At 41.6% G+C, this 27,884-nt stretch overlaps 1 protein-coding gene across 1 annotated transcript in view; it reads right to left on the reverse strand.

Moving 5' to 3' along the window:
• Prkcq (protein kinase C theta) overlaps positions 1-27,884 on the reverse strand; it is a 131,210-nt gene that overhangs the window by 58,315 nt on the left and 45,011 nt on the right. Inside the window, exons 2-5 of the mRNA XM_021155209.3 lie at positions 18,163-18,289; positions 12,335-12,534; positions 9,043-9,103; positions 156-318 (exon numbers count right to left, since the gene is read on the reverse strand). Of these exons, the coding sequence (XP_021010868.1) occupies positions 156-318; positions 9,043-9,103; positions 12,335-12,534; positions 18,163-18,280 (542 nt within the window). The 5' untranslated portion in view covers positions 18,281-18,289. The remainder of the gene's footprint in view (positions 1-155; positions 319-9,042; positions 9,104-12,334; positions 12,535-18,162; positions 18,290-27,884) is intronic.

A 27,884-nucleotide genomic window follows, 5' to 3' on the forward strand; every position in this document is an offset into this window, starting at 1 on the left:
GAATCAGCCTTTGTAGACCTTCTCTGTGCTGGTGAGCCCACTGACTACCATTCCACAGTACTCAGCCCTCGCACTTTCCCCCAGTGGTGCACACTCCTTAGCAACTACGAAATGTATAGCTCAAAGCTTGGGAAGAAAATAACAAGTTACTGTACCAGACAAATTCATGGCAGACAGAGCAAAATGTGGGTTGAGGAAAAAAGGTGGCCGTGAACTCGTGACACTTGACATGGTGGACTTTGGCCTGTTTGATGGCTCCTCGGCGCTGATGCAGTGCAAAGAATCCTTCATTCTCAAACTCACTCATGTCCTTTGTGTCTGGAGAAAGAGAGAGAGAGCAGGGGATGCGGTGAGGCCCTGGGACGGACACAGTGGGGTGGAGAGAACTGGGACTTGGGGGAGAGATGGAAGAGATAAATGCTAAGCCTCCATGGGCTTGTGAAGACTGGACCAACACTAGGCTTCTGCTCTCAGTTTGGCAGTATGGAACCACCGTAGGAGGCACTGCTAAAGGATTAGTCCCTTGTTGACTTCTCTAAGCCCATCTAGACCTCTTTTGTTTTTAGAACCAGAATTCTGACATTTCAAGTCTGTAATTCCATAAAGCCATGTGACAGTGGTGTGAGAAGGATGACCCTCTGGTGTGGGGATGCTTGCACTGAGTGGTGTTTACATAGGGTACCTAGGATTGAAGGGAGATGCCCAGCCCTGTGCACGATGGCAAAGAACTTCGGGGAGAAGTTTAATGTTCTAGTTCCTGATGGCTACAGTGATCAGATATAAGAGCTACAGCCTCTGCTGCAGAAAGTGCCAGAAATTAATAGTTAAAGTTTTTAGAGATGTTCAGGTAATCCCGTGTCATTTACATCAAACTATCAAACTTAAATGCATTCCATTAATCCTGGGCTCAGGGGTAGTCATTCTCCATAGCCTCTTATTCTCAGATGACATTTCCCCAAAGGGATGAGGAACCTAAGTTGATAGAATCCTGAGAATACCTACAATGCCAATGCTCAAGATTCAAAAGGACCACATAATAAGTAGTGCAGTGAACACTTCAGCAAATGGAGAGGCACTAACATGGCAACCAGCAAAGAAACAATGGAAACTACAACCTAGTACTGAAGCAAGGATAATAAATTTAATGAATACAATGCTTAGAATCATAATTTGTAACAGGCTGGAGAGTGTGGGATCATTTGCTGTTTCTTTGTATCTACAAAAATGGAAATTTAGAACTAGTGCTCATCATATTTCACACACAGGAAGAATTAACAATTTGGAACTAAATTGCATCTATTATGGCTAATCACGCACTTGAGGTTGGTGTCTCTGCCAAGGAACCATATTTTGCCATTGTCAAAAGTGGGTGGCTGGGAACACAGTAGCTAGTCAAATGCAGAGATTTTGTGCAGGAGAAGCCTTTTCCTAGGAACCCATCTGAGTTTTATGACACAGTTTTGGATTCACATCTTCTTTGCAGCCATTCCTGGATCTATTCTTGTACTGGCTAGTTTTGTGTCAACTTGACACAGCTGGAGTTATCACAGAGAAAGGAGCTTCAGTTGAGGAAATGCTTCCATGAGATCCAACTGTAAGGCATTTTCTCAATTAGTGATCAAGGGGGAAAGGCCCCTTATGGGTGGGACCATCTCCGGGCTGGTAGTCTTGGTTCTATAAGAGAGCAGGCTGAGCAAGCCAGGGAAAGCAAGCCAATAAAGAACATCCCTCCATGACTTCTGCATCAGCTCCTGCTTCCTGACCTGCCTGAGTTCCAGTCCTGTCTTCTTTTGGTGATGAACAGCAGTATGGAAGTGTGAGCCGAATAAACCCTTTCCTCCCCAAACTGCTTCTTGGTCGTGATGTTTGTGCAGGAATAGAAACCCTGACTAAGACAAATTGGTACCAGCATAGTGGGGTATTCCTGTGACAACCTGACCATGTTTTGGGGAGAACTATGGAAGGACTTTGGAACTTTGGGCTTGAAGATCCATTTGGTGTTAAGCGCTCTGTCAGATGTTGTATAGGAGCTTGGAAGATAATGTTGAGAACAGTGCATAAGATGGAGGTCTGGCTTGTGAAATTTCAGAGGGAAAATTAAAGACTCTTTTCAGGGCCATTGCTATTTTGGAGTCTGATTATTCTGTGGTTCTGGTTAGCTGGGGCTGAAGAATCAGCTGTGATTAACAAGATACCAGAACTACTAAAGCAAAACCTTTGCATTACTGGAACTATTGATGCTGGTTAGCTGGGGCTAATAAATAGCGGTGATTACGAAGAGACCAGCATCGTTGAGGTGACATCTTCTGGGAAGTGTTTTCTGAAAGCACAAAGAGGCTGTGTTCCAGAAATAACCAAGGTTGTACCTCGTGCTACAGTGGGACTTGGTAATGTGTAAGGGTCACCCAGGTGGTACTGGTTTTGAAGGCATGAAGGGGTCACGCAGAGCAGCTGAGGTGAGAGAGCTGCACTTTGAGAGGCCATGGAAGGCCATTGGTGAAGGTGCAGCCTCAGTTGCAATTGACAGCCCAGGACTGAAGGGGTCACGCAGTGTTTTGGAGATGCCAGTACCATGATATGATCACCAAGAGCAGCAGCAGCAGTGGAGTACAGGTATCTGGAGCCTAGAGGATGACGAGTGTGCTACAAAAGGCATGGCTGGAGAAGTAGCCCAAGCCCTTGGAGGAGCCCAGAAGATCGTGAGTTGGATCCCAGACATTGATTGGATGGTTGGAAATTGATTTTTGCTTTTGAATGTGACTGTGCCTTGATATTTTCCCTCTTGAAGGAAGAAACTATTTTAGTGGAGCCCACAGTTAAGAGACTTTTAATTGTAAAAAGACTTTGGATTTTAAAAGAGATGGATATTTTAAAAAGATTGAAATTCTAAGAATATGTAAAGACTGTGGGATGTTTATGGTGATGAACAGCAGTATGGAAGTGTAAGCTGAATAAACCCTTTCTTCCCAACTGCTTCTTGGTCATGATGTTTGTGCAGGAATAGAAACCCTGACTAAGACAATTCTAAAGAAATCTCAAGCTCCTGGGTGCAGGGAATTCCCAGTACTTTTCTTATAATTCCCCAGATGGGCCACAATGCTTTGCCCACTACTTTCAGGATAGATTAGTCTGATTATTTTATTTGGAATTATGATGGGGATAAACAATTGGTGAGTGTGGGTGAAAGACTGTCATCAAGTTAATCATTTTCTCCCTCAATGTATGGGATAACTATACAGATAAATCTATAAATTGTGACCCACATGTGTCAATTCTTAATAAAACCAGACATTTCTGCTTTAGTTCAGATGCAATGAAATGGAATGAACAAAAGTATACATGCAATTTGTGGAATAAAAATGTATATTCTAGAACCCTAAACTTATAAATACATATATACACCCCTGTCATCTAAGTCTATACCTATATCATTTACATATCTATGATTATAACCTTGTATACATTAGATTATAGAAAAACTTAAAAACATTAGCATATTTCAGAAATGAATTTTTCCTTGCTCCATCCACTGCCTGCCTTTAGCCTCTCAACTTTTCAGTCACCCCAGGGAATACTTATGTCAATATATAGACTTTCTTGAATTCTGTTGGCTTTTGCTGTGCTTACTTCTGAAATGATTTATTTGGCTATGCCTTTTGTATAAACAGGTCTAGATCTTTTATTTAATTCAATCTTTTCTTTAACTGACTTGTTTTCAGTTAATCAAACATTGATGTTTTCTGAACATCTCTGAATGTTCAGAAATTTCTGTGCTGAGCGTTCTTACAGAACTCCGAGGAGAATTCTAATCCCTGAGTGTCTCCAGCTAAGACAGGGAGACATTGAAGAATATTTGGAGAACAGGAACCAATTGTAAGAGGCAGTGTGGTAGTGTACGGTAGTCTTGGATGGTTGAGGGATCTAGGAAAATAAATCACTAAGGAAACCAAGCTGAGAAAGCTGGCAATGTAAGAGAAAATATTGACTATCTACAGATTAAGAAGAAGAAGGGGGAGGAGGAGTAGGAGGAGGAGGAGGAGGAGGAGGAAAGAAAGAAGGAAAGGAAGGAAGGAAGGAAGGAAGAAAGAAAGAAAGAAAGAAAGAAAGAAAGAAAGAAAGAAAGAAAGAAAGAAAAGAAAAGAAGAAAGAAAGAGAAAAAAAACTCTTTAGTATTGATAAATGTCAAAGTAGATGAAGTTGAAGGTTGAAAAACCAGAAACTTGATCAGAAGGCTCAATGTCTCAGGGAAAGCCATGTAACAGATTGATCAAGATATAAACCAAACTTTTAGAGTTTAAGAATCAAAATGCACATGTCCCCATCCCTATCCCAGAAGCCATCTCCCATTGGTAGCCATTTGCAAATGGAAATCTAGTTTCCTCCAAGAGAGTCTTACTGGAGAACCAAACTACTCATAAGGGGAGGCTGCATGCCCAGTACTGGCTGCCAATGGGAAAGGACTGAATGGCATGCTTGGAGGTTCCTTGTCTCATAACATTGTGTCAGGGCTCATATATATCTTTAGGTTCTTTACATGTATATTATGGCTATAGTGTTTTTGTGGGATTCCTGTGTGTACAAATACGTGGGTTTCTGTTTCATGAGCCTTCTCTTGGTCTCTTTTCCTTCTGTTTGTTTATTTTGTCCAATTCTTATGTGTTGATTTTTATTTCAACTTATTTTATTCTATTTTGCTTTGTTTTAATGTTATCCCATAGAAACCTGTTTGTTTTCTAGTGAAAGACAGAAGGGAGTGGATCTGGATAGGAAGGATAGTAGGGGAGGATCTGCGAGGAGTAGAGGGGGGAGGAGCCATATGTGAGAAGAAATCTATTTTGAATAAAGGGAAAAAATGGAAAAAATTAAAGAAGAAATGAAGAAATAATGACTATCATGTATGAATTATATCTTTAATAAATGCTAGGGTGGGCTGGGAGAGTGCTTGCCTTTCTATCATACAGAAAGTCCTAGGTTAAATTCCCACTGTTGCATAACACCAGTACAGTGATGCAGGACCCTGTCCTGCATGGGAAGCAGAGGCAGGAAGATTCTCAAGTATATATCAGATATGAAGTCAGCTTGGCCTCCTGAGATCATGCCTTAAGAAAAGAAAAAATGAATAAAACAAATATCATGTCATGAAAAGAGAAAAGAAATATCCAGAGAGGCAAAAAAAAAAAAAAAAAAAAAAAGAAAGAAAGAAAGAAAGAAAGAAAGAAAGCGAAAAGGATTAATACATGTAGTTAGTTTTCAAGGTAGAAATGAAGGCTTAATATAGGATGCTTTAGCAACCAGGAGGAAACCACAGAGCAAGGGGAAAGTTGACAGTAGAGAGGAAGTGTCTAGATGGCGCAGTGCTGCCAGGGATGAAGCATGAGGTCAACAAAGGAAGGAACTTTCTCTGAAATAGAAGAGGAAGAGAAATCAGAAGGAAACAGCTGCATCCTACAGCACACAGGCAGATGATGAACCTGTCATCAATTATATTGGATCAAGGTCAACCTTCAATGTGGCAAGAAGGGTAATACACCCCAAAAAACCAAGAACCAGGCAGGAGCTTGCTAGAAAGTAGACAGGCATTTGGAACAGCTATCATGGGAAGCAAAGGGAATTGAAAACTATTGAAAGTTCCGGGGAGCTCATTTGAACTGTGTAACAATCATGTATATATTCTTCTATGCCTAACCGACAAGCTAGTCATAAAGTAAGAGGGGGTGCAACCAATGCTGCCGTGGGGCTCACTCTAGAAAAATGGAAAGGAACCTGTTTCTACCCCTGCCCAGCAAGATCCTATCCCTGGTGGGTAACAACTGTCTAGGCAAGTGTTTTACACAGTTCAGCTGCAGTGGACTGTAGAGAGCCTGAGAGCTGCGGTGGGAGGGGGCCAAGGCTACCTCTAAACTAACAGCAACACTTGGATCGTTGACTTGGTGCTTCTTTGTGTGCAGGCAAGAATTACGGGGTTGTGGAGGATTGTACAAGGTTCCCCAAAGCCGCCAAGACTTGTCAGGCTGAGACAAGCTTGGATTCTCTGCAAGGAATCCTGGAGAGGCCATTCCATGGAGCTATGACAATGGGACTCCAGGATGTTGGAGGTACCAGAATTGTGGAATGTCTGCCATGGGAAGCAACAGGCATGGAATGGAACCATCCAAGATGGGTTACGTGTATAGGCAACAGAACTGGAGGGACAGGGCGAATCAAGCCTATTGGAGCACAGTTGCTACCACTAAAAGCCTTACATGCCAGACATGGTGCTGCATGCCAACAGGTTTGGTATTTGCCTTGCTGAGTTTAAGTCTTGTTTCTTTGCTATGCCCCTAACTCTCTTTTCGAAAAGAATGTTTATGCCATTGTATATTGTAAGTATATATCTTGCCATTTGATTTTTACAGGGGTTCACAGCTAAGGAATTGATTTGATTCTCAGAAAAGGTTTTGGACTTTGGGATTTTGGACTGCTTTAGAACTATTAAGATTTAGGGAGCTCTTGGAGATGAGCCAAGTGCTCTACAAGTTGACTATGGGCACTTTGGGGACTAGGGGTAATATTCTGGGTCAAAGGGTCTTGTGTTGAAGGGAGTGTTGTGGTGGTTAGTTTTCACTATCAATTTTACTAGATTTAGAATCAATAAAGAGGCATGTCATTAGAACACCCGTGAGGGTGTTTCCCCTAAAGGTTTAACGGAGGAGGGAAGGCCCACACTGAATGTGGACCATTCCATTTCACAGACTGGATCTCAGCCTAAGAGAAAGAGAAAAAACCAGAAAGCAAGCCAAGCTGAGAGTTCAAGCTGAACACTAGGGTCTTTCTCTCTCTCTCTCTCTCTCTCTCTCTCTCTCAATCTCTCTCTCTCCTTCCTGACTGAAGACAAAGTCATCAGCTGCCTATGTGACAGTGCAAGACTCCAAAAATCTCTCTCTCATTGTAATACTGAAACTTTAAAGCCAGACTTTAGTACCATGCCTTGAGTTCACTTAGGGCACTCAGACCCTTTGTTTCAATTGCCTTTAAGAGAAAAATGTATCAAGCTTACCTACCTTGGATTTCCCACATAATCAACTTTTACTGCCTAATTTAAAGCACAGGCACTAAAGTTATATACTCTTCCTTGTCACAGAGCAATGCTTCTGCGTCATTGGCTGAGAACAGTAGACATGGAAGTTGAAAGCAACGTCCTAAAATCTACCCTAAAGGTTGAAGGCAACCATTTATGGATATTGGTTGATAAATAATGATGTTTGCTGTCTGGGCTGGTTGGGATCATCTGGACTCCATGATATAATCTCTTTTAAAACTCTGTTAAAGATTCCTGTAAAGTATCTCATTTCTGCCTCATGTGATGCTTTCTATGCTGTTCAAAAAATACAGAGTGAAAGACTTTGTTAGAGACAGTCATACTACTCTCAAACAGACATCACCCACACAGAGACATAGAATACCCATACAGACATACAGCTCAATACTCCAGACACAGACAGACACACAGACAGATATACACACAGACACACAGACACACACACACACACACACACACACACACACACACACAGAGAGAGAGAGAGAGAGAGAGAGAGAGAGAGAGAGATATGGAGAGCCACAAGACAGACTCTAGGCAGGCACAGATTCAGACCCAGTGCTTTATGTCCATCCTGAACATGACAGTGACACATTATTGATGACATGGACTTTATCATCAATGAACTGGAATCTGCACAGCCCCGAGTTTCTGCTGCCATGGTTTCCCCACCACAGTGGACTGAACATCTTCAATTTTGAGTCCAAAGAACTCCTTCCTTCCTTAACATGCACTTCTTCCCCAGAAAAATGAGAAAAATAAGGCACACAGCTACATTCATCCTCAGACTTAAAAATTTGATAGCCATGCTTCAGTATTTCCAAATACCTGGTAAGTGTTCATATTTTCCCTGTTTGTCTCATAATGCTATTTGAATATGGACATATCAGGACTAATATATGTCAAATGCAAGTAGTGTAAATCTCTGAACTAAAGCTTGCTTCTTGTTGGTATCGCTTGAGCATCTTCATTCAAAAGTCAAAAAGCCAACATGCTAAATATTTTTTAAGCATGGATTAAAATCTACATCTAGAAATATCTAAATCATAAAACATTACCTCTTGGAAAAATTATTCAAATTATTGTATAACATCTTCAGGTTGGTGTGTGATACTTAATACTATAATAAAAGGATTTTCTGTTCAGATTTGATTTAAATCCCCATGCACCAACTATCCTACCCGCCTACCCCAAATAATTCAAACTCTGAAACAGTCTGGTTTTAAGTGGTTTTGGCTAAGTGATACTAAACCTGAGGTAGAAAAGAATTTACTAAAAACAGTATCGTTAGTGACTTAACATGCTTATTCAGTGCCTTGCGATTTTATAAGCAGTAGCATTTAATTCACAGAGACAGTGACTGTATGTCAGAGGCACACAGCACTCAGTGCTTGTAAGCTGAACTTCTGGGATTTCTGTGCATGGCACGGAAATGAAACTCTTTGGCAATCTATACCCTTCCTTGTTCCTAAGAGGATGTAAGATAACTAACTTTAGGCTTTAGCATTTGACGCTAATTTTATAGTCTATGTTTCCAGTTTCTTATTTCGTATTGCAGTATAGCAGAAGGCTGGATATAGAACATCATTTATAAATAGGAATGCTATATGCATGCACACAGCAATGCAGGAGCAGCCTTTTCTAGTCACTTTAACTTCCCAAACTAAAATAGAGACTATAAAAGCCTCAGGCATGTGAGTTTATACCATTTAGAGATGAGCACTGTTAATGTTTCATGTTTATATTTACACTGTACTCATGTGTTTGTATTTGTTCAATGTTTGCCTGATCAAGACCGTTGTTTTCAGTCCCTGCCTGAGCACCATTGAGAATTTCAATAGAATTATTTGTGTTTCTCTTTTCTCCTCAGTTTTTTCCTAGGATATGGCAGAAGCAAAAGGAGCCTTGCCTGAACAGGACATGCCCTCCTCACCCCCCAAACAGGAAGAAGAAATGTCACTTGCCACTCATTTCCAGAAAGTATCTTGCATTCATTAGCATTCGGCCTTGAGGTTTCAGCTCTAACTGGGCAAGAAAAAGGAGAGAAATATCGTCAGAATATGAAGCCAGCCCTGGCCCTGGGACCTGCTAACTATCTAATCTACATGGCTGATGGCAATATCCACTCAAGAAAAGATCTCGGTTCTTCTTCATACATTCTCATTATCATCATGTTCATTATTATCAGAATTGCATAGCACCTGGGATAGTACATATATATATAATCTATATCTGCACCTGCATTTATATCTAAATCTATATGTATAAATATGCACATATATGCATATATATGCACTATGTCATCTATTTATCTATCATCTATTATCTATCATCTATCTATCTATCTAATCCTCTTACAGAATGCCTTGACAATTCATTCCTTCTAATTGAGGTCCAAAATTGACAGAAGAAATACAGAGTCTGCGTTCTTCCAGGAAGCTTACCTGAAGAGTATACGAGCATAGCCCCAGATATTAATCATGACAGAAATATCCAACTCTTGCTCTCAAGGAAAAAAAACATAGGACTTGTGTAGTAAAGATAAGCCCTGATCTGGGGCCCTTCTCTTGCTTGCCATGTGGGTTACATATCTAGGTAGACCAGGGTATGATCCACAGAGTGTTCCTCTTCAAACTGACTAAAGAAAAAAATTAATAGGTGGTTCTTGAGAGATTTATATATGTTATATACATTATATATGCATAAGCAAGTAATTATCTGGTATGTATTTTAGAATAAGCATTGTATTTGTATATTCTATATATTATTACTATTACATGAGTACTACACATATATGTATATATGTGTAAATATATATCACAAAGAGTATTATGTAGAAGATACAAGGGCAAAGTGTCATTTTTAAAGGGCTTATTAGGCTCCCATGTAATGTGACATACACAGAAGGAAAAAAGAGAGATTCCTTTGGAAACATCTATATGTACACACACACATACACACATATCTATATATAGATATATAGATATATACATGTATCTGTATGTATGTATACACATGTATGTTCATATATATGATGTATGAAAAGCCATCATACTGTGCCATTAGTGAAATAAATAGGCTAAGATAAGAGAGGACTCATTATTGATCATCACTACAGTGGTTGCCTGGAAACAGGAAGAGGCAACAAGAAATGTTCTGGTGAATCCAGAGTTCAATTTGAAATCATTGAGAAGTCATTTCTTGGCTGCTGGACCTTTTGCAAATCACTGTCTTCAAAGAACTTTAAAAACCTGACAGCACCCCTGCTATCAGAGTTTTATGATGCAATCAAGCTATGTTTTTGGAATAACTATATATTCTCATACAAATTTAAACAGATTAATGTAAGGAGATGTTCTTTAGACCATAGGAATGGACAACAACATTTTCTAATTTCTATTATTGTAAAAATGGAGGCAGGGAAGTCAGGGAGCATTTTCAAAGGAAACCGTGACTCTTGGTCACCACAGGATCACTAGCCTTAAGGAAGTAGTGGGGATGGAGTAAATTAAGTCAGGAAGCGACTGGAAAGTCAAAGCTCTGGGAGTGAGGGGAAACCTTACAAGCTCTGTAACCCTGTGCAGCACAAAGGGAGCCCCAGAGTGGCTTTGACAATCAGGATGGACATGACAGGCAAAGTTGAGAGAATTTTTTTTTTTTGTCAAATAAGATCAATTTTATGACAGTTGATATCCACAGAAGCAAGAGAAATATAAATTCAAAATAATCTGTGGTTTCAAGTTTACTTGAGATAAAAAGTAAACTAAGAACCCTAAACAAATATGGCTTCAAAATACAGAGAGCACGCCAGTCGGCTCAATGAGGACATGGGCCCTATGTACTGATGCCCAACAGTCTTAGACAGCAGAATGAAGTGTCTTATACGCGTACACCAGTGTTTAGTGTATGCCCGCAATCCCAACACCTGGGAGACTGAGGAGGTAGGACTGTGATAGTTCAAAGCTAGCCTGGCCTATGTAACAAGACTCTGTCCCAACAAAACAAAATGGAAGAGGAGATTGAGGAGAAAAATCAGCAAAAGCTGGGATATGGAGTTAAAGGCAACTTTAAAGAGACAGAGACAGAAAGGCAAACTGTGAGTCAGCTCTGTAAACTACTGTAGAAGGATAAAAAAAATGGTTGTCTGTTCCTTTACTGAGAAGAAAACATGGAAAAATTAGGGAGGGGATAATGCCATCAAAATAAGTTAGACGAAAGCTAGAAAATTCATGGAACTAGGTAGAGAGTAGAAAGTAAGATGAGCGATCTGTAGCTTGTCTTTTCTTGCCTAGCCAAACTCTTCCTGGGCCAGAGCCCCACACTTGGCAATTTTTGTACATTTTTTAAGAAGCCAAAACCAACGTGAGGCCATAAACAACAAAAATGCCAATCCTAGGTTTCTGTCATTCCCACGTGAAAGTTAGAACTTGAAAGATTTTTTAGACATCTTGCTAAAATCTGAATTATAGAGGCAAACAGGTTGAAAGCAAAGGATATTTTGCTACTTCAGCATAAATGACATAAACATCTGAAAACAGTTTTCTGACTTTCAAGATGGCAGCTTTCACTGCTGTGTTTCATTTGGTTTTTGTATGACAGAAATTCTCATTTGCTTGTTTTATTCCTCCATGTATTGCTTTCTCCTTTCCTGTTTCTAAGCATCTGCTGCCCACACAGTTACAACCTAAGTTTCCCAAAACATAATGCGTCATCATGAATAACGAGTGAAGTAATTCTTAGCATATGGTAAGTGACTTCATTATAGCTGAAAGAAACATGGGCAAAGGCTTGAGAGAGAAAACCAGATATGAAATGAGCCTTATTTCTGCCCTCTCATTTGGATTGGGTGATGAGAAGATAAGAGCCTCTCCAATGAAGGGGAATTAGTGATATTCCCAGGCATAGCTTAAGAGTAATCAATAATGGTTGTGTATAGCCAGAGCCTCTTCTCCCTGTGATACATAGGCATCAGAGAGATTTAACATTTCATTACATTCTGCAGTTCATGAGTAGCCATTGCCATTATCAAATCACCAAGGATTATGTGATAGGGAGTCTACTTACTCATGTCCTCATACCTTAAGGAGCACAGGGGCATTTCAGGCTATTCAACAGCTAGCTAGCATCATGGTGCACACTAGCTGTGTGTGGTAGCACACACCTGTAACCCCAGAGCTTGGGAGGTGGAGGGAAGAGGACCAGAAGCTCAAGGTTTGGGTACATGGACTTCCTACAGTTCACAGCTCTGATATTTACCCATATTTCTGTCCGCCCATTGTTCTTGCGGCATCTCTCCGCCAGGGAGTAGAGTTCCACGGTTGTTTCTGAGATGAGGTCTACATTTTTGCCCTTCACGATGATCTGCATCACCCTTCCCTTGTTAATGTGGGCATCAAAGGTGCTGTCCCAAGGTGGGTACATGGTTGGCTTTTTCTGGATGTACATCTGCCCATTTTCTAGGAAGAGAAAAATAGTGTCTTGTTGATCTTCTGTCAGTTCTGGAGAATAATTCAATTCCATTTAATAGTGGGCTCGCTTATACATAATTATGAGGCAAAGGCAGAAATAACTCTGAGACAATCTAGGGCAGATGAGACAGGTCCATGGTTAGATGCAAGATAACATTGTGTCTTCTAGATCCAATATAAATAGTTTAAGCAAGAACAATCTAAGAACAACTTAAACTGGAAATGTTCTTTTCCCATTCAACATTGCTTTGCTTCACTCTGAGAGTGAGTATCTGAAGAAATAACCTTTAAAAAACCTTTTATTGCTGGGCGTGGTTAAGCCTGAGCAGGGTGGTAGACACCAATTACACTGATAACAGCACACAGAAGGTTGATGTCAGAGGCTGGAGAGAACTTGAGCAGCCTCTCTGTGCTACGTAGCAAGACCATGCCTCAGAAAATCACCAGCGACAAAAATACAAGAAGCAACCACTCTCACATATCGCCCCTCGACACACCAACCAAAAACAGAAAGTCCAAACTTTTATGCCTTTTAAACACTTCCTTTGTTAGCCTACAATAGCTTGGTCATATGATTGACCAATTCCACTGGTGTCAGGTAAATAAGTCCCCATAAAACTGAAAGACACCGTGGCATAAGTTACGCTTACAAGGAATGATCCTTTAATATTTAATTAATTAATTATTTTTTTTCAAGATGGTTTCTCTGTGTATCCCTGGCTGTCCTAGACTCACTTTGTAGATCAAGCTGACCTTGCTTGATCTCACAGAGATCCACCTGCCTCTACCTCCCAGTTGCTGGTATTAAAGGCATACACCACCATGCCCAACTGATCATTTTTTAAAATTATTTTTTTATCTGCCCCAAACACACAGAGACACACAGAGCCTTTAAAACCCCCTCTCTCCTCTCTCTCTCTCTCTCTCTCTCTCTCTCTCTCTCTCTCTCTCTCTCTCTCTCTCTGAGTATCAGTAGATAGTCCAGGTTGGTCCCTAATTTACCGTGTAGCCCATGCTAGCCTTGGGCTTTCTACCTTCCCAGCTTAGTCTCTCAAGTGTCATGAATGCAGACATGAGTCTCTATGCATAGCTTCCTTTTCTAATTCTTGAATGAGGATGGTTTTTACACTCTTGCTACACCCTAAGCAGAAGCTGGCAGTAACACAGAGGAAGCAGCAAAGTTAACAGCAGATGTGCACGTGAAGGTGGGAGGACAAATAAGGGTCCTAGTCACTGTGACAGGAGCTGTGACCAGGCTGATCTCTTTACAAGAATCTCCCAGTAGCCACCGGGCAGGGACAAGATGTTCCAAATTGAATTAAGTCATTTTGTCATGTCTTCTATTCCCGTTGGATTTTCTCTGGTATGTATCCTTCCATCATTTCATTAGCAGAAACCTGTAGCAGTATTTTATCATTTCTTATAATAATAAGCCCATAAAATACCATACTTAGAAATTCAGAGACATTGGTAGGGCAAAAGAAAAACAAATCTGCCTCAAGTAGGAACGAAAAGTCTTTCGTTGATTCCTCTTTTATAACACAGGAAGCTAAATGCAATGGGCATTTTGTAGTTGCTCATATTTATCTTGAGGATATACAAAGTTGAAGAAGTCGAAATTTTATACTTTAGGGAAACTTGGCCAACAGATCTATGGCACTGTTAAGAATTGAATAGGATGCTGAACATCTTTTCAGGTGCTTCTCAGCCATTCAGTATTCCTCAGGTGAGAATTCTTTGTTTAGTTCTGAGCCCCATTTTTAATGGGGTTATTTGATTTTCTGGAGTCCATCTTCTTGAGTTCTTTATATATATATATATATATATATATATATAAACATGTCTGCATTCATGACACTTTATATATATATATATATATATATATATATATATATATATATATATATATATATTAGTCCCCTATCTGATTTAGGACTGATAAAGATCCTTTCCCAATCTGTTGGTGGCCTTTTTGTCTTATTGTCTTTTGCCTTACAGAAGCTTTGCAATTTTATGAGGTCCCATTTGTTGATTCTCAATCTTACAGCACAAGCCATTGCTGTTCTGTTTAGGAATTTTTCCCCTGTGCCCATATCTTCAAGGCTTTTCCCTAATTTCTCCTCTATAAGTTTCAGTGTCTCTGGTTTTATGTGGAGTTCTTTGATCCACTTAGATTTGACCTTAGTACAAGGAGATAAGAATGGATCAATTTGCATTCTTCTACATGATAACCGCCAATTGTGCTAGCACCATTTGTTGAAAATGCTGTCTTTTTTCCACTGGATGGTTTTAGCTCCCTTGTCAAAGATCAAGTGATGGCCATCATTGGGAAGAGAGGCCCCTTGGTCTTGCAAACTTTATATGTCTCAGTACAAGGGAACGCCAGGGCCAAGAAGTGGGAGTGGGTGGGTAAGGGAGTGAGTGGGGGAGGGTATGGGGGACTTTTGGGATAGCATTTGAAATGTAAATGAAGAAAATACCTATTTTTTTAAAAAAGAATTGAATAGGAAGGAGGTGATTTTTAAAAAATATATATAAATTTTCATTAATCCTTTGAGAAGTTATGCATGCATACAATGTATCGTGATAGTTTACATTCTTGTTTCTCTTCACAGTTTCTACCATATCTACATCTGTTCCCCTCTCCCCACTCTACTTACTCCCAAATTTGAGTCCTGTTTTTTTTCTTTGTTTTTTTTTTTTTTTTTTTTTTTTGTAAATACTCTAGCAAGTCCAATTTATATTCTCCAGTCATCCATTGATTGGGGACATTCACTGGAGCCTGGTCAACCTACCCAGGGCCAGACATTTAAAGGAAACGGACTCACTTTCCCTCAGAAATCACCAGCTGTTAATAGTTCCTCAGTTTGGGGTTGGGAGCTCATGAGCCCCTGTACAGGGAAGGGAAGATTTCTACGGTTAAGTTAAAATATGAATGATAGATTGGATCCCTTGAAAATCAATGGTATTATTGATCATAGTCTCTTAGTTTCCCTGTCAAATTATTCCTTATTACAACAATGTTGAGAGAAGGGTAGGCTCCAGGAGGCAAGCCACTTACTGTACATTTTCAGTCACTTGGTTAAGGACTACCTATAACGTAGACCAGAACTCAGAATCTTGTTCTGTTTTCATTTCTGTTGCTGTGATAAAAATACCCTGACAAAATGTCACCTAGGGGAGAAAGCATTTATTTAGGTGGAAACCCCAGGTCCCAGTCTATGTGAGGATGGGGGTGGGGGTGGGGGTGGGGAGAGAGTCAAGCTAGGAACTCAAGCAGCTATAGTAGTATAACCACAGTCAAGAGCAGAGGGCAATACATTCATTCATACAGCCTACTTGCTTGACTGCCTGCTTTGGACTAGTGTTTTCTCTCTTACACTGCTCGTGAGTCTTGCCTAGGGAATGGTGTCATCCAAGAGGACTGGGTCTGCTTACATTAATTAACAGTCAAGATAATGCCCCAAAGACATTCCTACAGGCCAATGTGATCTAGATAATTCATTACAACTTTCTTACCATGTGTTTCTAGACTGTATCAAAGTGATGGCTAAAACGAACCAGCATATCTGTCTATGTGTGTATAATGAGGAATGCTGTTTCCAAAAGCTCCCAGGCTAACAGCTCTGTTTCCTGTTTGTCCCCTTTTCCCTGACTCATCATGGAAAAATGCAACCTCACACCCTAAATACTTGTTTAAATTCTACAGAACAAATTTTTGAACCAGGCATTGTCTAGAGTGATTTCTTTTCAGAATGTAAACCGAATAAAAATAAAAAAATAAATATCCAAAGTCCACTGGGCAATCTATTGCAAAAACAGTTTTGTTCTTTTCCTGACAAAGTCTCCATATGGCTCAGACCAAGTTCAAAAGCAAGGACAAAAGAAGAGGAAGAAAAAAAGAAAAATGAAAGTGAAGAAAACAAGATTGGCAGGAGGCAAATGTCAGCGAGACCAGAGGTTGAGAAGAGGACCAGATCCATGAGACCCATTAAGTCAAAGGCAGCTTTGAAAGAACCCAGCCATTTTATACTTCAAAGATGTCCGTGACATTTGAAAGGGTTTAGGTGGGAGCATTTTCACTTTTAAGACAGTAGAGAACTCTGGATGGAAATCAAGAGCATCTAGTCTCCTAAGCTTTGATACACTTGGAGCAGCTAGAGAGATGAAGGAAGATGGGGGGGGGGGGCGCACAGTGTGATGTGCAACCCCAGAGTTCAGGATTGCCAGCATCTAGCTAGAGGCTCTTAATGCAAGCCTCCGTTTCCTCTTGTATCCACAAATGCTCCTAAGCCCTGACAGAGGTCCTTCTAGGAGCACTCCACTGAGGATAAGGTTCCATCCTCTGGGACCTTCCTAGCCTTGCTTTGTCTTCTCAGCCCTCACTGCTGATGTCAGGACACATTAACTTTGCTTATTGCCTGTCTTCCTCTGTGAGACTGGAAACTCTAGAAGGACATCCCTCCTTATGGGAACCTTTACTATGCCTTTCTCTGTGCTCTAGCTCCAGAACCCTCAAAGTGGCTCTCCAAACACACTTTTTGTATGTGTGTAAATGGATTGAGATACAGTTATAGTCTATATGCAGTGATATAGGACTGGGTGAGGCTGGGAAGGTCTTGGATGATGTAGCTTCCTGTCTTTCCTTTGGAAGAGATTTAAGAATATTAAAATGCAGGGGTGTGGAGCAAGAAGGAGCCAGAAGGCTTAAACATTAGTGGATTCCCTATCCAATGGGATTGTTTTGACAGAGCTATCCAAACAAACAAAATCAGTCATGGGTATATGACCCAGGTTTTCTCCTCATTAATTACCTACATAATAACTATGACTATAGTTAATAAAACAGAAATGATCTTTTTATTCATGCTGATTAAGGATCCTTCCTAACTTCTTCAGCTGAGGCAATGATACAACAGACATAACATTTAGAGTTGCTCCCAAGATCGAGGATTAGATAGGGTTAATTTACCTACAGTCATTGAGTTATAGTCTATATAACTATACAGACTATAAAGACTATAGGTATAGAGCCTATATAGTCTAAATAGACGATATACTTACAGTCTTTAGAGTTGCTCCCAAGATCTAGGGTCAATTTACCTATAGTCATTGAGTTATAGTCTATATACATAGACTATATACACACATATGTATATAGTCTGTGTGTGTGTGTGTGTGTGTGTAGTCTATGTAGGTATATAGTCTATACCTATAGACCTATAGTCTTTAGAGTTGATCCAGAGATCTAGGGATCTAGGATTAGAAAGACGTAATTTGCCTATAGTTATTGAAAACAGTGAACTGTTAGTACAGGTGATACATAAATATAATCCTTCTCAGTTGATTTCTTCCCCATACCTAATTTCCCCAACTAAATATTCTCTTTATCTTTGTTTATGTGGGGGAAATGATACAATGGAATAGATATGGCTAGAGGCCATCACTAAGCCTGAGTCCTTAAGAAAGAATTTGGCCTTTGTTGGTCACCTGTGTCCTAAACTGTGACATTCAGTTCCATCAGACATCCTGGAAGGTCTCATCTCCCACGCGCTTGTCTAGTCTAGCCACCATCTCCTCTTCTTTCCTCCCCCACCTTGACCCCAGTTAATTTACCTGATTCCACATACTCTTTGACAAGCACAGCGCAGTAGGGGTTCACCGCCTCTCCCTGACAAGCTTGGCAGGTCCCACAGTCAAAGTTGGATAAACCAATTCGAAGAAACGGTGACATGGTTGTTCCCTAGAAAAAAGACAAAAGACAAACACTGTATGTATGGGGCTCTAAGACATATTATTTTTAGTGTTCCACCTCCGCTTAGTGTTTTATCTCGGACAGCCAGCGCTTACAATGGGCCTGCTATCCATCTGAACAACTGCATTCACTTCCTTCTCTGTGAAGCACATTGCTGGACTCTCCCTGAACTGCGGACTGGCTCGTAGAGGGCGAGTTCTTTGGAAAGTCTGTGGCTAACCTCCATTGCTAAGGGTTAATTCTACTCAATGTAACAGTCATGTTTGATAGCTGCACAGCCAGGCAAACATTTTTTTCAAGTTTTTGTTTCTTCACATAGGTGCCCAAAACACAGTAGCCAGAAAAGGAGTTTATTAAAACGGAGTCTATTTTAGTCACACCAGTTAAATATGACACCACAACATTCTTACATAGTCTATTTATGTGTGTCATGGAATTGGCTCCCAGCAATGAGCAGCTGATCCGTATTTGTTTTGGATATTTTCAATATGGTTTGTTCTTGTCAGCGACAAACACACTCAAACAGATACAAGCAATTAAGCTACTGAATGCTATGAGCCACTTAAAAACCTCTAAGCCATTGACCACAGTATGATTGCGTCTCATCTTCAAGGCAAAGGACTTCGTAAATGTCAGTGTTCTTTGTTTTTATAAATCTTCAATCTTTTTATTGGCATTTTCATTATGTTCATATACAATTTCCTAGATATTCTATATATCATCCTGAAATTCTTTTTTTTAATTGGATATTTTCTTTATTTACATTTCAAATGTTTTCTCCTTTCCAGGTGTCCCCTTTGGAAACCCTGTATTCCATCCCTCCTCCCCTTGCCTCTGTGAGGGTGTTCCCCTACGCACCTACCCCCTCCTGTCTTCCCACTCTGACATTCCCCTACACTGGAATGCCAGTGTTCTTAATATGTTTTCTCAGAACTTTAGATGGAAATCATCACAGTGTTTGCTATAGTTTTCAAAACTTGATGTGTTTTTTTTTTTGGTAAGATTTATGTTATTTTTATTTACGTGTGTGCCAGTGTATATGTGGGAATGCTTGTACATAGCCAAGGAAGCCAGAAGATGGAGTTTACCACCCTGGAGCTATAGATAAAGGCAGCTGTGGGCCATTCAGTGTGAGTGCTGGGATCCTGCCTCTAGTCTGCTGAAAGAGAAGCGAGCGTGTACTCTTTACCACTGAAGCAGCTCTTCAAGCACCCTTAGTCTGAGTCTGCATCTGCTTCCCCATCTCTGCCATTCACCTCATCTAAATACCTTTCCTTTATATTTACTTCTTGCATGCATGTATGTGTGTGTGTGTGATGAGCACGCATGCTCATGTGTGTGGGTACATGTACTTGTGTGTGCATGCCTATGCAGAGGTCTGTCTGGAGTTGGCATGAAGTGTCTTTCTTTTTTTTTTTTTTCGAGACAGGGTTTCTTTGTGTAGCCGGGGCTGTCCTGGAACTCACTTTGTAGACCAGGCTGGCCTGGAACTCAGAAATCCGCCTGCCTCTGCCTCCCGAGTGCTGGGATTAAAGGCGTGCGCCACCACGCCCGGCGAAGTGTCTTTCTTGATTTCTCTCCATTTTATTTGTTAGGGGAGGTTCTCTGGCTCAACACAGAGCGTATGAATTCCTGCAATTCTAGCTAGCCGGCTTGTCCCAGGATCCCTATCTCTGCCCCTGGAGTGTTAGTATTACAGGCGATTGTCACACTTGCCTAGCTTTTATGTAGGTGCAGGTTATTTGAGACCCTGTCTTTGTGCTTGTGAGCCCATCTCCCCTGCTCTCGTTTTTATTTTTAGCCTGCTTCTTAAGTTCTCATAGGCCTGGAAACTATCGTCTAGTGTTCAGTAACAGCTATATTCTTGCTTCTTCTTGTTCTAGTTCATAGTCAAGGTAAAAAACACCATTTTGACTTGAATCTGGATGGGATTGTTGGCTCACAGAGCCCAAGTTACTACCACCCTGATCTCTGAAGACTCATTGTGCACAATTTCCAGGCTGGGCTCCTAACTGGGCAGCAGCAGAGCTCAGACTGAATCTGCCTCAGAAATAGATAGAAGTCTCTCGGTTTGCCAGGGCTTATGTTACAGAGGTCTTGCATAGGCAGCAGAGATTTCTTATTTTAAAAAGTGATGAAGATTTGTGACTTTCCCAGATTTATTTAGTCTACATTGTCACCCAGAGCATGCTGACAGTTTACTCAATGCTAATGTCTAAGACCCCCAGTCTAGTTGGGGTCTTCCTTTCCAACAATCTGGTGTCACAGGGACATGATAAAATATTGAAAAGATAGAACCGGCATTGTGTGGACACATGTCAAAAATAAAGAAGATCTGTGCTAAGCACTGGAGGATGAAGTTAACATAGACAAGTTCTGTGACTCGCTCTTGGGGGCTCCGAGCTCATGGAAGAAAGAAGGGGGATTTCTTGGCTATTAAAATAGAAAGCAGAACTTGCTGTATACAAACAAATGTACGGGTAAAACAGGATGCCTAAGGACTGAGCTTGCGAAGTTCTCTTCCATGAGCTGAAAACATCAATCCATTTCATCTTCCCTCACCATCCACAAAAGTCTTGCAAGTCACAACACATGTGTGTGGAAGATGACTGATAGGCCAAGCTGTTTCTAACAGGGATGGGATCAAGCCCTTCCATATAATTAGCTGAGCAATAAAGTCATGTCCCCAGCTCTCTTTCCCATTTCCATACGCATTTCCATTGTATACACCAAGCACCACTGGGAACATGCCATCTTTCCGTTCAAATCTACTTCCTCCCCTTTTCTTAATTAAAAGGTTTTGTGTTTGTTTGTTTGTTTGTTTTTGTTTTAAAGATAGGGCCTCACTACATAACCCTAGCTGGCTTGGAACTCATTATGTACCAGGCTAACCTAGAACCCAGAGACCCTCCTGCCTCTGTCTCCAAACACTGGGATTAGAGTTCTGTCCCAGTGCCCTCTGACCATCTCATTTCTCCCTTTACTCTCCCATCTCAATGACTAATGTCATGACACTCAGCCTGGCTCCCTGCTTTGACCACACCCCCTGCTTTGTCTCACAACCTATTTTCATGATCTCTGTCCCACCTCCTTGCCCTTCTTCATAGCTTAATTCTATATCGCCCTCTCCTTGCATACTGTATGTAGCAGGTTACATCCCTACCCACAGCCTCTCCTGGTCACTTACTCCCTGACATCTCCATGTGGCAGCCTGAGTCGTCTTAGCATCCTGCAGAACTGCAGTGTTTCGATGCTCTAGACTACAACTCTCCCTTGTCCCTGGAATATTTTCCTATTTTATCCCCTCCTGCATTTCTGCACCTTCCCCATCCTTGAAGCTTCACTCAGTCTCTAGTTTCTTCCTCCATCACCTTCTCATTTACACATCCCTTCAGGGCCCCTTGGTCTCATGGGGACCCTGCCATATTTCCTGTGGGTTTCAGCCACTTCTACAGTCAGTGTCTCAAACCATCATCCAGTGAGCAGGCATTCCTTGCTTCTCTATCTTCTTAAGCTTTTTCCCCCATGCCTAGGTTTCCAGATCAAAGCCACCATACACAGTGAGTGATTCAGTAGAAATGTGCTTGGTGTGTCTCTTGCTTGATCCTTGGGATGCATCACAAACTCAATAGAGAGGCTCAGTGACAATTTCAGTGCTCCCATGTAAAAGAACTTACCAAGTCTTTTTGTGTGAGTGCAAACTGAAGTTATATTGTTCTTGTCCCTGAAGGAGAATGAATGGAGTTCTGGAGATACTTGGCCATAGGCATCCCCATCCCCTCACACACACACTCACACACAATATATATGTAATCTGCATTAATTATATATTACATTATACCCACATGTTATATGTAATATATTACATATAATGTATATATTATATAACTCTCTCTCTCTCTCTCTCTCTCTCTCTCTCTCTCTCTCTCTCTCTCTCTCTCTGTGTGTGTGTGTGTGTTCCTCTTCCTGAATGTCTTTCCTACCAAGACTGGATTGTGAGAGCAAGGTCAAAGACTGAACCATCTATATGCTTCTAAAACCAATTCCCCATCTTCTCTATAATAGGTATTCAGTGCATTTTTGCCAAAGGAGGAACTTCTCAAAGGTAATATTACACGTGGTTTCTTCCCATGTGTTTCTTTTACCTGCAAAGACATCTGACTTTCAAAAGGAGCTGCAAACAGCTGCAGAGGTAGTGCACCCCTGTGCAAATTTCCCAGCACTTGTTACAGGCAGAAGATCCATGATGCTCTCCTGAGCTCAGCTGCGGGAGTTATTTAACCTCTCTTAGCCTGTTTACTCATTTGAAAGCACTGCTATTACCATTAGCACTCTCAAAGGGCTGTGGGGATTAAATGGGCAAACACAGGAAAGATGTTTAGAATGGGATTGGCACCAGGTAAACTCTCAATAAATGCTAGTTATCAACAATAAAACTTTGATACATTTTCTAATAGTCTCTCTCCTCTTTATTGATCTGTATCAAATGGGGCAGGCAGAGAGGATAAACAGTCTTTTAGAGGCATATCTTGGCTGAATTATGTAACCTGTGTCAAGCATGTCCCCCATAAAACCCTACATATATCTCTCATATAGTACTTATGACCCTCTGATACAATCACCTTGTTTTAGTGCTTATCATGATGGATAGTCGCACACCTAGACAATGTTCTATGCTTTTGCTATCACTGCTGAAAAATACTATCATTATATAAGCTCAAACCTCCTGAAAAATCCTCCCTCTCCCAAGCTCAGTGCTTGCACTGATAGGTGTGATCAGATTTGTCTTTGGCTTATAGATTTGCTGCTATCCAGAGTAAGGTATAACTGTCAGTGTATGTGAACTAGGTCACAAGAACTGAGAATTCTGGGGGTTTGCTCATGTATTTCTTTTACCCGTACAGATACAAGGTGTTCGAACGGAATGACTGGGAGTTGGAAAGAAAGTGGATACCGAAGGAAACTCCCCAGCATTTGGTATAGGCAGAAGATGGATGTTCTCATGAGCTCAGTGACTGGAGTCTCTCTCTCTCTCTCTCTCTCTCTCTCTCTCTCTCTCTGTGTGTGTGTGTGTGTGTGTTCACGTGTTTGTGTGTAAGCAATTAGTTGATGCTGATTCTCTTCTTTTTTGCACTCTACCCTATATTTTGAGACAGGATCTCTCACTGAACCCAGAGATCATCAATTTCGCTAGAGCAGCTGGGTCGGCAAACCCCAGGGATCTTTCTCATTGTGTCTCCTCAGTATTGGAATTACAAACACAGACATGATGCCTGGGCTTTTCATCAGGTGCTCGGGCTCTGGACTCAGGTCCTTTTACTTGCATTATAAACACTTTACTGATGGAGCCAAATTCCCCAACACTTAGCATATTTTTCAATTTAAAAAGTGGACAATATTTCACTGGTATGCTTTAGATTCGCAGTGCTTAGGAAGGGTGAGACAAAAATAAGAAATGAAAACAAACAGAACAAAAGCCAGTTGCCTAATCAGACATGGTTGTACTTGTCTATAATCCCAGGCCTCAGGAGAGTGAGGCAGGAAGGTCATAAGTTTGAGACCAACCTGGGCCATTTCAAAACCCTCAGACCAAGCAAATCACCAAAGAAACAAACACACAAAACACAACAGTTATTACTTGTCTCAAAATGTTTAACATGCAGAGGAGAATATGCACTGTAATTAGAATTAAACTTGGGAATAAAGAAAGAAAAGAATTTAACTTGTAATTATAACTGCTCAGCAAAATATGATTATTATAATTTTATTACAATAATTGAAACAATTGATTATTATAATATTTGAAATGCCTCCCATAGGCTTATATGATGAGCCTTTGGTGCCTAGTATGGTAGTATGAATATGCTGGGCCCTGAGAATGGCACCATTAGGTGTGGCCTTGGAGGAAGTGTGTCCCTGTGGCAGTGGGCTTTGAGACCCTTCTTCCAGCTGCCTGGAAGCCAGTCTCTTCCTGTTGGCCTTCAGAACAAGATGTAGAATTCTCAACTCCTCCAGTACCATGTCTGCCTGCATGATGCCATGTTTCTTGCTGTGATAATAATGGACTGAACTCCCCAAACCAGCAAGCCAACCCCAATTAAATGTTGTACTTTATAAGAGTTGCCTTGGTCATGGTGTCTCTTCATGCCAATGGAAAATCTAACTAAGACACCTAGATTGTGGCATTACTTTGAAGGCCATAGAGTCTTGTGAAGATAGAGCCCTGATGACAGAGGTAGGTCACTGGGATGGCCTTTAAAGTTACATGCTTTTCTGGTTCTGACCTGTGTTCTTTGCTTACTGACATAGCAAGTTGTGAACAACCCCACCACGTAGTCCTACTTACATAGAGCCCCCAAAACATCATTATGATTAAATTGGCTGAGTGCCTAAGAAATTACTGTGACTCTTCATTGAGTTAAATCGATAGTTCTTAGCTGGACAGTGGTGGTACATGCCTTTAATCCCAGCACTTGGGAGGCAAAGGCAGAGAGGCAGAGGCAGAGGCAGAGAGGCAGAGAGGCAGAGAGGCAGAGAGGCAGAGAGGCAGAGAGGCAGAGAGGCAGAGAGGCAGAGAGGCAGAGAGGCAGAGAGGCAGAGAGGCAGAGAGGCAGAGAGGCAGAGAGGCAGAGAGGCAGAGAGGCAGAGAGGCAGAGAGGCAGAGAGGCAGAGAGGCAGAGAGGCAGAGAGGCAGAGAGGCAGAGAGGCAGAGAGGCAGAGAGGCAGAGAGGCAGAGAGGCAGAGAGGCAGAGAGGCAGAGAGGCAGAGAGGCAGAGAGGCAGAGAGGCAGAGAGGCAGAGAGGCAGAGAGGCAGAGAGGCAGAGAGGCAGAGAGGCAGAGAGGCAGAGAGGCAGAGAGGAGGCAGAGAGGCAGAGAGGCAGAGAGGCAGAGAGGAGGCAGAGAGGCAGAGAGGCAGAGAGGCAGAGAGGCAGAGAGGCAGAGGCAGAGGCAGGAGGCAGGAGGCAGGAGGCAGGAGGCAGGAGGCAGAGGCAGAGGCAGAGGCAGAGGCAGAGGCAGAGGCAGAGGCAGAGGCAGAGGCAGAAGGCAGAGGCAGAGGCAGAGGCAGAGGCAGAGGCAGAGGCAGAGGCAGAGGCAGAGGCAGAGGCGAGGCAGAGGCATGCCACTGGTCTAGAAACCAAATTCTATGACATCCAGAGTTACACAGAAAGAAAAAAACAAAAATAAATCAAAACAAAAGAAAGAATATATATATATGTATATATATATGTATATATATATGTATATACACACACACACACACACACATATATATATATAGCATTAATTTCGTTTCTGGGAGACCTAATATATTTAGCAGCCCGAGGATTTGTGAAGTTACATGTCTCCTTTGGGTCCCATGGAGATCACAACTGTGCTTGCCCATCTCCCCTGCTCTCTGACTTATCCTTCATTGCACAACAAATGACCCTGAGACTTAAATACCAGCCGTTTATTTGTTGCTTGCAATTAATTGCCATCAATTAGAATTGTGCTCAGTTGGACAGCTCAGATCTTGTGTCACATGAGCCAGCACAGTGGGGACAGCTAGGACAGCCCAGCTTCTCTCTCCATGAGGTCCCTCATCCTCCCGGAAGTGTCTTGGGCTTGTCAGTATGGCAGGTGCTCTAGAAGGGGATGAGAGGGAAGGACACTGCTGGGCCTTTCAAGGCTAGGCACTGAACTCATACTTCAGCTACATATATAACTGGTCAAAGATTTTGGGGCAGCTTTGACTTCAGGGGCGAGTGGTAGGCTCTCTTGACTATAAGACCCTTAAAGAATCTGTGGTTTGTTTTAATACCTTACCATGCCTATCTTCTCAAACGCTGAGCATTAAGTACTGGAAACATTATTATTTTGCAGACAGGCCAAACATTGTCAATTAAACTAGAATCCAATGCTTAGCGCCAGACTTTTACTTTACGCTTATGCAAAGGTCATTTTTTGGTATGTGTTCGTCAGGTGTATGTTTTTGTGTAGGGTGGTGTATATGTGTGGTTTCTGAGCATGTATGTATGTGGGTGCATCTGATTGTGCACCTATTCAGAGGCCAGAGGATGTGCAGTGCCCTATTCTAATCCCCTCTTCCTCTTTCTCTTGAGACAGGGTATCTAACTGAACCCAGAGCCTCATGGGCAGTCAGAAATCCCGTCTGTGGAATGGCAGGCATGGAGATGTTACCTTTTACAGGAGATGTAATCTAAGGTTCTGTTGCTTGTGTCAAGTTAACTCTGAAAAGATAAGCTCTATGGTGTTATTGTCTTTGCAGCCCCAACACTATCTCTGAGATACTGTGGCTTTGCAGTCTTCTGAGGGACACACTGGTGCTTGGTGAAGAAAACTGTACCACCTGGGCCTGAGTCAAAGGACACCTCGATGAGAAGCTGAGGCTGAAGTCCCTGGATATAGGGTCTTCCCTGTCATCTAACCTTTATTGGGAATACACACATGGGACTGTGGGAGGAGCAAAGAGATGAAGGTGCTCATAGGTTTGCAAGTGAGACCATCTCAGAATAAAGTCAACTCCATCGTATCCCATTTCTATATCTTAAGCATATGTCTGAAACTCTGTGAGTAAGTTCTTCTATGTGCAAATCGAGGCATAAAGTAGACATACTTCCTAGGAGTCTCTGGGGGGTTGGATCTGTCCATGTTCTAAAGATTCAAAGAGTTTACCCATGGAAGATGCTTTTGAATACCCAGATACCCTTCGAAGATTTTCCCATAGAGCCTTGGAAGTGCTTCCTGATGAAAGTATAACAACTCACACCACTCTCACTCATATGCCTAGAATAAGCCTTAATTACTGGCCAAGTTGATGAGCTGACTCAAATATTTATTCAATAAACACTAGCTAAACCATCAAATGGGTTGTAAAGTGTTTTACTGGATACATGGATGTGATTGGGAGTTCATTCCAGATAAGCTATGAGAACTCAATTTGGGGTTAGCCTCTCCTCCTAGAGGGGATCGGGAAAGGAGACGGTGAGCTTCTTCGCTTTCTTGCCCTCTTATCCTACAAGGAGTGCTGTGATGGTGTCAGGGACAGGATGAGAAACAGCAGTGAACTGTCACTGCAGGGGACACCAATGGCAACACACTTCTGTGTTTACTGCTGCATTAACACCACACCCCACTTCCTCCTAAGGGTGTGTGACACTTTTCAGAGAAAATACAATGTTCACTGGTATCACCACAATGAGCGGAAATAGCTGTCCCTAGATGAACTGACAGTTTATGCAGAATAGTGTTAGGTGGAGTCCTCTAAGTGCTACTGTGGATGGACAATGCTGATGCGGGCCATTTCTGTCACATAAAAGATGCTGCAGGCAGAAGGGAAATAAATGTGAGCAGATGTGTGTGTGTGCCCAAGTCTGTGTGAATTGCCTGTGTCTTGTTCTTACACTGAAGCATCCTCACTTAAAAATGAGCAGGTTGTAAAACTTTAGTCAAAGTTTGAAGCTTCAACTCCATGAAAACTATAAAATTAGGTAACATTCTCATTTCTGGGCTAGCCTGTTCACTGCTGCTGACTTGCCCATTTAGAAGGAGGTCAAAATAAATGTATTATATAAAACCCATT

Source organism: Mus caroli, unplaced genomic scaffold (genome assembly GCF_978045245.1).
Source record: "Mus caroli unplaced genomic scaffold, Mus_caroli_1 scaffold_2, whole genome shotgun sequence".
Classification (NCBI taxonomy): Eukaryota; Metazoa; Chordata; class Mammalia; order Rodentia; family Muridae; genus Mus; species Mus caroli.